Raw genomic sequence first — 14320 nt, 5'->3', positions numbered from 1 at the left:
GCATTTAGTCCTGAGGACTGGATACTGGCTGAAGGTAGGTGCATGTATGCCCAATCCTGCCAAGGGAATGTGGCTAAGGAAGCAGCAACTGCCCTGTCTTGTTGAAAGAGTGCCCCATGCAACAAGACATCTAATAGTACATATTCCTTTGAGGTAACCTTGTTCTTATCCAGAAAAACATGTTGTTATTTATCACTGTCTTCTATAAGTGGTTGATTAGAACACTGAGAAGGACCAGCAGTCTCCTTATATTCTTACCCTTGGGCTCACTATAGCTCTGGAGACTCCTGGGGCTCTCTGGAGCTGTCAAACTTCCTTTTCTTTGCTTCTTTTTATGCAGCTCTTATAACAGATAGAAAGAGAAACTGTTCATTGTGGAACAGGTCCTCTACTTTTGAGATCTGCATTTGCAGGCCACAAATAGGTAGCTACCAGATATCTCTTAGTACCTGTCTTGTTTTTTGTTCTTTTGGTTTTGAGAATTGGGTAAAAGATAACTGGGTGCTGGGAAAAATCAAATAACTGAAGAAAAAACAACAAATGAAAATAGAATCCAGTTAAAACCAATAAAACCTAAACCAGTTGCCACTGAGTCAACTCCAACTCATGGTGACCCCGTGTGTGTCAGAGTAGAACTGTGCTCCATAAGGCTTTCAGTGGGTGACTTTTCAGAAGTGGATCTCCAGGCCTTTCTTCAGAGGCCCTCTGGGTGAACGTGAACATCCAGTGTTTTGGTTAGCAGCCAACCGCATTAACCTTTTACACCACCCAGGAATTCCTAGAATCAAGTTAAGGGCATGAAAAAGAGAATGGACAAGAAGTCAGATTACCAACCCTTCAATTAATGGGCAGAGAAAAAATGCTAAAGCTATAAAGGAGAGTGGTAAGGATACTGGGCCTGGTGGAAGGCTAAAACCTCTGTTCTGGGAAATATACATTTAAAACAGTTTACCACCTTTCCTTCCTTACCCTTCTTCCTCATTCTAGGGCTTAGCCTTTTGTTTCGGGCTTTGAGGAGGGGAGGGGATTTTAGGGTATTTTTTTTTTTTTATAATAACAACAACAAAAAATGCCTCCTCAAATGTCAGACCTGCAGTCTCCTGTCTAGAGGCATTGCCTTGTAACCGAGCAACCCGTGTATCCTATACTGTCCCCCACTCATTTCATTCAGCCTGAAGATGTGAAGATCAAGCAGATGGACACATAAAGGACAAAAGGGATCAGGTCTACATGCAGAATCAGCCTTTGTGATGGTTAAGTAATGGGTCTGAACAGCAGCATTGTTTGGTAGTATTACATCCAGAGTAGGACCTCCTCCCATCTGGATAGAGACAAAGAAGAAGAGAAGAGGAGAGACCAGACAGGGAGACAGACTGTGGAGCTGCCTGCCCTCTAGAGGCCTGGATGCTGGGGGCTGTCCACTCCCGTTGGACTTTCTGTTGTCCTTGCTAAATAATGGGAAGAGGGTGGATGGAATTGGAAATTTTGACCAGGGAATAATTTTCCTGTCTAGATAAGAAGTTGGCAAACTGAGAAAAACAAATTTCAGGGGGAAAACTGACAACAGTGACATTTTTCTGCAGGATCTTATTATCCAGTCAGCACAGAGGCTACATCGATGAACTAGCTCTGTAAAGAAACACAAAGACATCCTTTTGAGACGCCTGTGAATGTCAGGGGCTAGTACTGTCTGGAACTGCTGGGTATGAGTAAATACGACAGCGGGGCTTTCACTGGGCCATTTGTCATTCTTCTTGTACGTTGTGTGCAATTGGGACATTTCCCTGTAGAAATGTTCTTTCAGCTTCTTTTCTCCTCTTCATTTTTGAGGAGCTACCATGAGCCTTTTTTTTTTTTTTTTTTTTTACCATGAGCCTTGTTAGCCTCTGACTCAGAATATGTTAGTGTTCTTACCTTGAAATTTGGAATACTGGCTCCAAATGTGCTGGGTAGTCTGAAGAATTAGACTACAGTGATTGTCAGACTCTGTTGTGTATCAATTACTTGAACTCATAGTGAAAATGCAATGGCCCAGATCTTGGTTTCAATGGATGTGGGGTGGAGCCTGAGGAATCTGCATTTTAATACACACCCATGCTGATCATGAAGCAGGTGGTCTGAAGATCTCAAAAGAAATGGAGAATTAAAGACTGAGTTCCCAGAAAGGAGCACGTGGCAATTTCTTGGTGCAGTGAGTTGGTAGATACAGTCTCCATTTTGCAGACCCCTCCACCCCTTACAGAGGGATTGGGGCTTTCATTCATTTTTTTCATTTTCACATTTATCTGTCGTTCAGTGATGTTCTTTGTCCAGCCTGGGAAAGAGAGCCCTGCCTCAGGTGAATGCTGCTTGGATTGGCCCTGCTGAAAGCTGGCTTCCCAAGAATTGACAATACACTGTTTACAGACAAAGCTGGGTAGCTTACTGCTCTCTGTGGCAAGATGAGTTCAATTAGAGAAGCAAAACTAGTTGTTTGTTTTTAATTGCTGTCTAGTCAGCTCCAACTCATAGGACCAAACGTTTCCTGGTTCTCTGCCATCTTCATGATCATTGGTATGTTTGAGTCCATTGTTGGGGCTGTTATGTCAATCCAGTTCATTGAGGGTTTCCTGTGTTTTCCTTGACCCTCTACTTTACCAACCAGGTGACTTTTTCTAGTGATCTTGGCAAAATTTTCTAGTGATCTTGGCAAAATTAAAAACAAAACAAACAAAACCATTGTGGTGAGTCGATTCTGACTCACAGTGAGACAGAGTAGAACTGCCCCAAAATGTTTCCAAGGAGCAGCTGGTAGATTTGAACTGCTGACCTTTTGGTTAGCAGCCATAGCTCTTAACCACTTGTAGGAGATATGTACAGGTAGTCCCTGACTTGTAACGGGATTCTGTTCTGATGACTCCATAAGTCAGTTCTGACTTAAATCAAATACCTTTTTTTGTTTGTTTGTTTTCAGTATTATTGCCTTTCATTATCAGTAGCCCTGGTGGTACAGAGGTTAAGCACATGGCTGATAACCAAAAGATCGGTGGTTTGAACCCACCAGCCACTTCATGGGAGAATGATGTGGCAGTCTGCTTCCATAAAGATTTATGGCCTTGGAAACCCTGTGGGGCAGTTCTGCTCTCTCCTACAGGGTGGCTACGAGTTGAAATCAACTCAACGGCAGTTGGTTTGGTTTTTGGTTTTCTATCTTTATAAATCTGATCTTTATTTGTCTTTGGGGTTGGAAACATTATATATAAACTTACAGATATATTTTAATACATACATTCATGAAAAAAGTATGCAAATCATAAAAATGTACTCCAACAATGAAAAATAATTGGACAACATTGGCATTTTGTCAATTGCAGTAATAACTCCACTTATGGAATGTCCTGGATCATCTGGATTATCCCTGGGCGGGTCTGCCTATTCCAGGAGCTCAGTTACCATGTCCACTGCCTCTTACACTGAGCCTTGTTCTCCACAATCACTAATAAAGGGGATATTTGATTCTCTATCTTCTGCTTCTTTTATTTCTCAATTTGCATAGAACTTGAGCAGGGAAGAGGTGTGCTATATATTAAACTTCCTCAAGACTCAATAATTTTTCCTTGCTGTCTTCCTTGTCATTCCTCATAGAGGCCTCGAATTTTAGAGTTGAAAAGAGATTATTTTTGATTGATGTAAATTCATTTCACCATCTCACATCTGAGCCTGCCTGTCGAGTGGCCACTGAGGACTTGCTTGCATGCTTGTGGTGATGAGGACCTCGCTCTCTCAAGAGGCGACTGGCCTAGTGCGTCTGGGGACGCTTAGTTGGGCTGGAATTGCTCCAGTGTCCCCAAGCTCCTGAGGAGGGTTTGGATGAGGCCATGTTAGGTTCTCAGGCCCTCCAGCCCTCAGTGTGAAATGTCCAGATGTGGTTTTCTGTGGGAGGGAGTGTTGGCCTGAGGTCTGCCTCTGACTGGTGGCTCCTTCTAGGTTAGTTCTTTTAGACAATTCATTTCTAATAAGTGGTTGAAATTGGTTCAGGGAGCAAGTGTTCCTGTGTCTTTGGCATCCCGTCCTGAGAAATTCTTTGATCACTTCATTGTGCCTGTTGCATCCGAAGACAGCATGTGGTTTGTCTTAGATGAGGCAGGGGAGAGATCTTCAAGGCATGTTTGGTAACCTCCTGGCATTAGTGCTCCAGGAGGGGGCTGGGGCCACAGTGACCCCTAAAGGCTGCCTCCCAGAAGCTGAGCATGGTGCATACTCGGATGGCAGAAAAGAAAACTGCTAGCAAATTCTACCTTCACTGCCAGAGATGCTGAGCAATGGCTTCAAACACTCACCTCAGATTTCAGAATACATGCCAAGTGGAGCAGGCTGATTTGGGGTCAGCTTAGTTATGTGGTTTGTTCTTAACTTCAAACAACATGTAAAAGGAGCCAGAAAATGTTAAGACCCAAGCCTCTTAGTAACCTTTATTAAAAAAAATAACAGTTTTACTGAAATATAACAAACCAAAAGCCAAACCTGTTGCCATCGAGTCCGTTCTGACTCATGGTACCCCTGTGTGTTACGGAGTAGAACAGCTCCATGGGTTTTCTTGCCTGTGATCTTAACAGAAACAGATCGCCAGGCCTTTCCTCTTTGGAACCGCTGGGTGGGTTTGAACCGCCAACCTGTCAGTTAGTAGCTGAAAGCGAACTGTTTACTAAAATGTGATTTCCGTAATTTACATAAAATTTACCCTTAAAGTTTTCAACTCAGAGTTGTGCCACCATCACCACAATCAATTTTAGAACATTTTCTTCACCCCCAAAAGAAACCTCTTTGCATTAGCAGTCACTGCCTCCCCTACCCCCCCAAACTCCTGGAAACTGCTTGTCTCCTTCCTATCTCTGTGGATTTGCCTGTTCCAAGCATTTCATACAAATAGAATCATACTCTCTTCCTGTCTGCAGCAAAAGAGAGTGAAGAAACCCAAAGACTCAAGGGAGCAATTAGTCCAAAGGCCTAATGGACCACATGATCCACAGCCTACGCAACCCTAAGACCAGAGAACTAGATGGTGACAGGCTATCACTACGGACAGTTCTGATTGTGATCACAGCAAAGTGTCTGGGACAGAATAGGAGAAAAATGTAGAACAAAAAATCTAATGCACAAAAAAGACCAGACTTACTGGTCTGACAGAGACTGGAGGAACCCCTGAGACTATGGCCTTAAGACACTCTTCTGACCTGGAACTGAAGCCATCCCTGGAGACCACCCTTCAGCCAAACAGTAGACAAGCCCAGAAAATAAACAAGAACACCCAAGAGGAATGTCTTCCTTCGAGCAATCGATTATATGAGATTAAAAGGACAACATTTGCCCAAAAGCAAAGATGAGAAGGCAGAAAGGGGTAGAAAATCCAGGTGAAAGAAAACAGGGAACACAGGGTAGAAATGGGGAGAGTGCTGGCACATTGTGGGCAGTGCAACAAATGTCATGGAACACTTCATGTATAAATTATCGAATGGGAAACTAATTTGCTCGATAAACCTTGATCTAAAGCACAATAAAAAATAATAAATAAACAGAATCATGTAATAAGTGGCCTTTGTGTCTGGCTTCTTTCACTTAACATAATATTTTCAAGGTTCATCCATGTTGTAACGTGTATTAGTTTTCTGTTCTGATACATAGAATAGTATAGACATACATGGTATTCTATTGTATGAGTATACAACGTTGTATCTATTCATTCATCAGTTGATGCACATTTGGGGCTGTTCCCACTTTTTAGCAATTGTGAATTATACTGCTATGAATATGCTGTGCAAGTTTTTTATTTGTGAACAAGTGGTTTTCATTCTCTTGGGTATATATCTAGGAGTGGAATTTCAAGGTCGTGTGTCCTTAATCACCTTTTAAATTACGTTTTTGTTTGCTATTCTTGGCCACGTATTTCTCTTCTTTGGGGTTATACTTCCTTCTTCCGTGCTGAATGTTACCTGGGACTTGATACAAAGTCAACACATCTGGGACCCAGTTGAAAATTCTTTATAGAAATAATTGAAAATTACTCAAGTGAGGATAAATGGAATCATAAGAACATTTATCATATAAAGTCTCTACAAGATTATATCCGCCTTTGTTCTTTTCTTTACCAAGTATCTACTTGAAGATTTACAAAGGTTTTTTTTTTCTTTTCCAGAATCGCAATGAGATAAAAAATGGCGCTATCCTTCGACTAACCACATCTCCAGTAAGTTGACATTAGTTTATAGCCCTCTAACAGGGTCTCTATGAGTCAGAATTGACTCAACAGCAAGGCAGTGGCTTTGGTTTTGGTTAACGAACTCTTTGCCCAATTGCCCTGTATTTAATTATGGGATATTAACTTTTGAGATTGACTTTAGTGCAAAACAAAAGGTCTCCGGACTGTCTTCACGTGCAGATTCTTGATTCGCACGAGTGTCTCTTCTTACACCTTCCATTACAGAAGGGGAAGACTTTGCTCCATGAGAAGAGCAGGTTAAAGGATTGTGAAATCTGTAAGGTTAAGGTTTGGTGGTCATCTCAACAATTCTTACATTTTAGATGAGATAGCTCAGCTATACTGATTGATTTTACCCGTCTGCTCATACATCCACTGGAGCTAATTCAGACAACAAAGAAAGCAAACAAACTCAGACAGATTATCATTTCTTTCCAAAGTAAGAGAGAGAAAGTATGAGAGTGTGTATATGAGAGAGTGTGTAAGAGAGAGAGAGAGAGACAAGGAGATAGGTAGACGGAGAAAGGAGAGAGAGAGAGAGTTTAAGCATTTTTTATAGCTTTGGTCAGTTATAATGCCCATTCATAAAAATACAGTTTAAGAAACACTTGCCACTTAAGCTCTTTCACTGACAGTAGATTTTACATAAAACACTATAAAGTCTTAAAATAAAAGCTGCTAAACAAGATGTTACTATATATTTAGACTGCTATGGCTGACTGTGTCATTTACCTCCATTCTTTTTAACTTGCTTATAGATAATTTGGGTAGTAACATTAGCATATTTAAACTATGTTTTTTTCACAGTGCATTTTATTGCTTTCCTAAAAAAAAGTCTACATAAAACACACCAAGTGTTACTATTTTTACTCTGCGTATGTGATGAAAACTGTTTCTGTCATTTTCATTTTCCACTGAAGCCATATGGTAGGCTAAAAATAAATTAAAAATTGGAAAAAGCATCTGGCTACAATTAAATTGCAGGTACTGTAACTACTATAAATTCTTCTTATTGAAAATTGCATTAGGGAGGCTTAAAAACTCTTAAAACATTTTACCCAATAACATATTGAGCCTAAACACAGTGATGAGCACAATAGAATACATTCTTGGAGTTGGCTAGACTGTCATGTGATGTCATGTGATTTCTACTTAATTGAAATTATAATTGATACACATTTTTCAGTGACTGTGATGAGCTGAGATGTTTTTGTCTGACTTAGCATTGATTTACTGTTGTCAGCATGAATTTATGTTAATTTGACCTTTTAGTGACTCTTGCTTCATTTAGTCCTTGTAGTTTGTGTTTATCCCACTAAATTTATTCATCTGCTTGCTGCGCAAAAAAAAACATACCTTGACTTTAATTTCATTTTAGAATTAGACATGCTCAGCTTTTTTATCTAGGCCTTCTCTAGGCCAAAGAAGGGGTCAGTTCTCTTTTTGTTGCTGTGTGTTCATGGTACAAAATTTTCCAGTGGAAGTCACTCCCTGAAGGAAGGTTAAGTGTTTGGCAGGATACAATTCTTCAACGTCCTGAAAGTGAGTATACTAATACCATGGGGTGACTTGGCATCAGGGACAGTGGAATTTGTGTTCTTCAGGTAATTACCCCACATTCTCAGCCTGGGTCAATGGAAAGATGCCAAGCCAGTGTAGAAGGCAATAATACAGGGTAGGGAGTCTGCCTATAAGATAGTAGTTTGCATTTTCTACAGAGCTGTGGTCCCCAAACCCAAATAGTTGTGGAGCTTTAAAAATGCTGGTATCTGGGCCTTTACAATTTCTGGTAATGGGGTTCCAGGAATCTGTATTTTGAGTGAGCTCTGGTAGTTTGACTGTAGCCATAGCATCTAGAATTGGAAATTACTCTAAAAGCAAGGTATCTTGGATGCGTAAACTTTATTTGTTGTCCAGTGGATTGCTTTTTATTTTTGTGTGTGTTTAACTGAAAAATGTGGGTCAGCTCATGCTAATAACTCTTTGACTTTTTATGCAAGTGATAAATACATGTTTTAAAAAATCATTGTCTTCATCAAATTTGCCAGGAAATGTTAAGAGTACTACTATAACCCAGCAAATGGTGTTACACTAGTTTTCACAGTCCCTTTCTCTACCCCCAGTGAACTGTTTCTACAGCCACATAAGAGCACCACATGCATACATACATGTGCACACACCTACATACATGCTTTTTAAGATACATGTGTAGCTATGCTGAGCTTCATCTTCACCCTATCAAAGGTGATATTTTTGTTGATCGATGCATTTGTTTTCTGTCTTCCTTTATTACAGACAGTTTTTGGGGTTATTCCCAGTGAAGTAGGGCATTAGTAAGAAAGAACTCAAAAGCAACCTGCATTGCTGTTCTTACGAAAAGCCCTGGCCCTCGGTGGATGGCCCACAGCAGTATCTCCTCAGACAATCTCTTCCGTGGCCTTTTTAAACATGGTGCCTGGAGGGAGCCACACTGCAATGGTTGGAGGGCATAGACTCCACACAAGACTGCCCTCATTCTGATACCAGATACAAGTGTACCCATTGCCACTGAGTTCATTCCTTTTGGTTAGCAGCCGTAGTTCTTACCACTACGCCACCAGGGCTCCCATACAAGTGTAGAAACCCATCACCGTTGAGTTGATTCCTACTCATAGCGACCCTATAGGATAGAGTAGAACTGTTCCACAGGGTTTCCAAAGAATGGCTGGCAGATTCGAACTGCTGACCTTTTGGCTATCATCCAAGCTCTTTAACTACTGCACCACCAGGGACCTCTACAAGCGTAGAAGTCCCCCAAACCATCCTTAGTTTCACTAATTTGCTGGAAAGACTCACAGAACTTACTGAGAGCTGTTTTACTCACTGTTATGGTTTACAATAGGGAAAGGATACAGATTAAGAGCAGCCAAAGTAAAAGCCACACAAGGCATAGTCCAGGACAGCTTCTGATGTTCTCTCCCGGTGAAGTCAGAAAATGCTAACCTCATAGTATTGATGTGTGACAGTACACACACAGTACTGCCAACAAGAGAAATTCACCTGAGCTTTGCTGCCCTTTTTCTTTTTTTTTTTTTTTTATTAGGGCTCTAGCATCTTACATACTTTGGACATGTTGTCAGGAGGGATCAGTCCCTGGAGAAGGACATCATACTTGGCAGAGTACAGGGTCAGTGGAAAAGTGGAAGACCCTCAACAAGGTGTATTGACACAGTGGCTGCAACAATGAGCCCAAGCATAGCAACAATTGTAAGGATGGCTCAGGACCGGGCAGTATTTCGTTCTGTTGTGCATAGGGTCACTATGAGTCAGAACCGACTCGATGACACCTAACAACAACAACAACAACAATTACATAGAGGTGATTGATTGGCCGATTTCAGCCTGCAGGTCTACTGAAAGCACGTGACCCAAACCCCCAACTCTAAATCACATGGTTGATCTTTATGGCATGGCCAGCTACCACCCTACCACTGTTGAATATGGCTAGCTCCATCCTAAGATCCAGTGTGGCTGACTTCCATGCTAAACAAAGACATTCCTATCAGGTATGACACAGAATGTTTCCCATAAACCCAGGGCAAAGACTGGACCTCTTTTTGGTCAAAGCCAGATTCTTTACTACACATATGTGTCATTCACATGTTGTGTCTTTACCGCCTCATCAGTATTGTAAGAACATGGCTAGGACATGCCAGGAGAATGTGAGCAAGTATGTGTGAGCTTCAGAGCAATTCAGGGTTTGAATAGCTTCAGACTGTGTAGCTGAGTAATGTTTCCTCTGCCTGCCATGGCCATAATAGCTGTGGAAATGGAATCTGAGGTCACGCATTGCATGAGGCTGATTTTAAAATGTTTTTTGGCTGCTGTTCCTATCAGAAGAAGGTTGGGTTGACACACCATTATTTTTGTGTTCCTGACATTTTTGTTTAAAGATCCTCACAATGCATATGTTTATAGTCTTGATTTGAAGTGGGGAGAGCCTTTCTAGGTAGACACAAAACCCAGAAGCTGTATAAAAGGTTGATAAATTTGACTACCAGAAAATAAAAACTGCACAAACTTTTCTTTGGAAAGAATGCCATAAACAAAGTCAAAAACAGTAAACTGGAAGAAACAGTTGGCAACATGTATGGTAAATAAAAAAAAACAAACCTATTGCCATAGAATTGATTCCAACTCATAGTTACCCTATAGAAAAGAGTAGAACTGCCCCATAGGGTTTCCAAGGCTGTAATCTTTAAGGAAGCAGACTGCCACAGCTTTCATATTTGAGAGACTGGTGGGTTTGAACTGATGACCTTTCGGTTAGCAGCTGAGTGCTTAACCACTGCACCGCCAGGGCTCCTTGTGTAATAGAGAGGACTAGATTTTTTCATTTGCAGAATTTCCTATGACTAGACAAACATCCTCCCCTAAAAGAGGTACCAAAACATATAAACAAGGAATTCAAAGGGGTGGGGGGATTCACAAGTGGCTAATATACATATAAAAAGGATCATAACCTTTCCCTTAAAGAGATGCAAACCTACATTTCTAGGTAATCAGAGTTTGAGGGAAACCCTGGTGGCTTAGTGATTAAGAGCTATGGCTGCTAACCAAAAAGTCAGCAGTTTGAATCCACCAGGTACTCTTTGGAAATCCAGTGGGGCAGTTCTACTCTGTCCTATGCGGTCACCATGAGTTGGAATCGACTCCATGGCAACAGATTTTGTTTTTTTTTTTTTTTTAGGTGGTACAAATGGTTTGTGCTGGACTACTAAACTAAAAGTTGGTGGCCTGAACCCATCCTAGTGGCACTGCAGAAGAAAGACCTGGCCATCTGCTTCAGTAAAGATGATAGCTTAGAAAACCCTATAGGGCAATTCTACTCTGTTACATTGGGTTCTTTGAGTTGAAAATCAATTCAGCGGCATCTAACAACAACAACAAATAAATATACAAATAAGTAATATCATAAAGTCAATACAGTATACAAAAGGTGAACCATAATGTTCCATGCAAAAAACATTTCAGTGGTCCAAACATTAGATTTTTAAGAGCTGTTTTGTATACAGCCGGATTTCCCCTTGCCCCCTTACTCTTCATCTTGACCCTTGTGGACAGAGTAACTAAAATTGCTCATCAACAGCCTCTACTGTTGCTTTGTCAGCTGTGAGCATGATCCTCCCTTTCTGCACTTTCTTGTTTAGAGAGCCAGTATTAGAAGCCTCTTTAGGTCAGAAGGCCCGGTCATACTGATTTTTGCTACTACGTAGTTACACTGGCAGTAAGAAAAATGATATTATTTCAGTCGCTCTGTAGGCTCAAGTTAGCAGAGCTTCTTAGCAATAAGATTTACCAATACATAACAATGTTTAGGATCAGGTTTTCTCTACTGACCTGAGAAACTAAAAACAGGATTGTAAAATGGCTTAAATTCCATTTCTCACCATTGCTCCATGAGGCCTAACTCTAGGGAGAAGAGGCCAGTGAAGAATTTTTGGTAGCAGTGCGATGCCATCAAAGGGACTGGGGAGGAGAGTTCATTACAATAGCCCAAGCAGGAGGGTCCCTGAGTGGCACAGACGGTTAAGCGCTTGCCCGGGCAATCTACTTCTGAAAGTTCACAGCTACTGAAAACCCTGTGGAGCCCAGTTCTACCCTGACACGCATGAGGTTGCCATGAGTTGGAACCTACTCACTGCAACTGGTAGTCCAGGCAGAAGGTGAAAACAGTTTGGGCTGCCTGTGTAGTGGAGATGTGTAGGTTTGCAGGCATGTTTTGGAGGCTGTGTCCCCCAGATTTCCTGAGGGATTTGGTGTGGTGTGCCTTGAAGGAGCCTACTACGATCACCCTAATTTTTTGGCAAGATAAACAGGGATGCTATTTACTGGAATAGAAGGCGTGGGGAGGGGAAACAGAAGAGTTGAAGATACCTACTAGATATCTGGAAAACTTGGTGATGTAGTGGTTAAGAGCTTCCAACCAAAGGTTGGCAGTTTGGATCCACCAGCCGCTCCTTGGAGACTTTATGAGGCAGTTCTGCTCTGCCCTATAGGGTCATTAGAGTCAGAATCGACTGGATGGCAATGCTTTTCTACTAGATATCCATGTGGACATGTCAACTAGGCAGTTAGTTAGTTATCTAGGAGAGATAGAGTTTTGTCAATTACCACTCTATAAATGGTATTTAAAGTCTTGAGTGGTGCAAGCTGTTAACATACTTGACTGCTAAATCGAAGGTTGGAGGTTCGAGTCTACACAGAGGCACCTCAGAAGAAAGGCCTGATGATCTATTTCTGCAGCCATGAAAACTCTATGCGCAGTTCTACTCTGATATACACGATGTCATCATGAGTTGGAGTCCACTCTGGCAACTGGAAAGTCTTGAGGCTGGATGAGATCACCACAGGGAAGGTAGAGAAGAAGGTTCAACTCATATTTAGAAGAGGAGCCTTCCAGGTAGCCACAAGAAGAAAGTGTTTCAAGGAGGAGGGAGTACTTAGGTGTGTTGAAGACTCTGCTGAGAAGATGAGTGTCATGGATTGAATTATGTCCCCCAAAAATGTGTGTTTCAGTTTGGCTGGGCCATGATTCCTGGTATTGTGTGATTTTCCTGTATGTTGTAAATCCTGCCTTTATGATGTTAATGAGGGAGGATGGGCAGCAGTTGGGTTAGTGAGGCAGGACTCAAAGTACAAGATTGGATTGTGTCTTGAGGCAAACTCTTGAGATATAAAAGAAAGAAGCAAGCAGAGAGACAGGGGGACATCATACCACCAAGAAAGCAGTGCCAGAAGCAGAGTGTGTCCTTTGGACCCGGGGTCCCTGTGCAGAGAAGCTCCTAGTCTGGGGGAAGATTGAGAAGGCCGACAGAGAGAGAAAGCCTTCCCCTGGAGCTGACACCCTGAATTTGGACTTTTAGCCTACTTTACTGTGAGAAAATAAACTTTTCTTTGTTAAAGCCATCTACTTGCGGTGTTTCTATTATAGTAGCGCTAGGTAACTAAGACAATGAGGGAAGACCTGATGCGGGAAGTGACCCCAGGGTCTGCCACACAGAAGTTATTGATAGCATCATGGAGACACTTTCAGTGTAGGGAGGGAATGGAAACAGAGTGGAGTGGGAGGAAGAGAGAATACGAGGTGAAGTGGAGGTGGTGACTTTAGACCACTCTTCATTACAGAACTTTTGCAGAGTGGAAACAGTGAAATGAGGCCGTAGCTGGAGAGGAGTTGGGTCAGTGGATATTCATACATTTTTGTTTGGTGGTTTAAGAGGAGCTACTGGAAACTGTGTGCTACTGGAAATGATCCAGTGCAGAGACAACCCAATGATACTGAAGAAAACGGGGTACTTTTGAAGTAGAGTATTCGAGAAGGCAAGGCGAGAATCTAAGGCGAGGTGTTGGCGCTGACAGGAAAAAGGACACTTGATCCATAGTATCTGGAGGTAGGCAGAGCATGTGGGTAAAGATGCTGGTGGACTGGTGCTCTTAGAATTAAGAAGACGAAGGAACTCTTGGCTGATTTCTTTGATTTCCTTAGTAAAATATGAGACAAGGTTATCAGTGAAGGGGAGGCGGGGAAGGGACAGAGGAGAGAAGAAAAGGTGCGAAGGAGTAATTTTGGAAGAGCGTGGCGAACATACTAGGAAAGTGTAGGTGGATTGCCAAGCAATGTTGAGTGCCCATTTGAAAATATCTGTGAAACTTTTGTACCTAAGGACTTTTTACATTACTTCTTAATTGGCATCATGGACCTAGAATCATGCTGCAAGTTTCTTGGGGATAATTTTAATTTTTTTTATTTATTGTGCTTTAAGTGAAAGTTTACATATCAAGTCAGTTTCTCATACAAAAACTTATACACACCTAGCTTTGTACTCCTAGCTGCTCTCCACCTAATGAGATAGCACACTCCTCCTCTCCACCCCATATTTCCCATGTCCGTTCAGCCAGCTCCTGTCTCCCTCTGCCTTCTCATCTTACCTGCGGACAGGAATTGCCCACATAGTCTCATGTGTCTACTTGAGTCAAGAAGCTCACTCCTCACCAGTATCATTTTCTTTCTTATAGTCCAGTCCAATCCCTGTCTGAAGAGTT

At 41.8% G+C, this 14320-nt stretch overlaps 1 protein-coding gene across 6 annotated transcripts in view; it reads left to right on the top strand.

Moving 5' to 3' along the window:
* ELMO1 (engulfment and cell motility 1) overlaps positions 1–14320 on the top strand; it is a 635207-nt gene that overhangs the window by 193891 nt on the left and 426996 nt on the right. For all 6 annotated transcript variants that reach the window (XM_049894506.1, XM_049894502.1, XM_049894503.1 and 3 more), the window contains one exon: positions 6173–6223. In XM_049894506.1, the coding sequence (XP_049750463.1) occupies positions 6173–6223 (51 nt within the window). The remainder of the gene's footprint in view (positions 1–6172; positions 6224–14320) is intronic.

This window comes from Elephas maximus, chromosome 8 (genome assembly GCF_024166365.1).
Source record: "Elephas maximus indicus isolate mEleMax1 chromosome 8, mEleMax1 primary haplotype, whole genome shotgun sequence".
Taxonomy (NCBI): Eukaryota; Metazoa; Chordata; class Mammalia; order Proboscidea; family Elephantidae; genus Elephas; species Elephas maximus.
The sequence above is the reverse complement of the archived record's forward strand: the minus strand, read 5'-3'. Positions and strand labels throughout refer to the sequence as shown.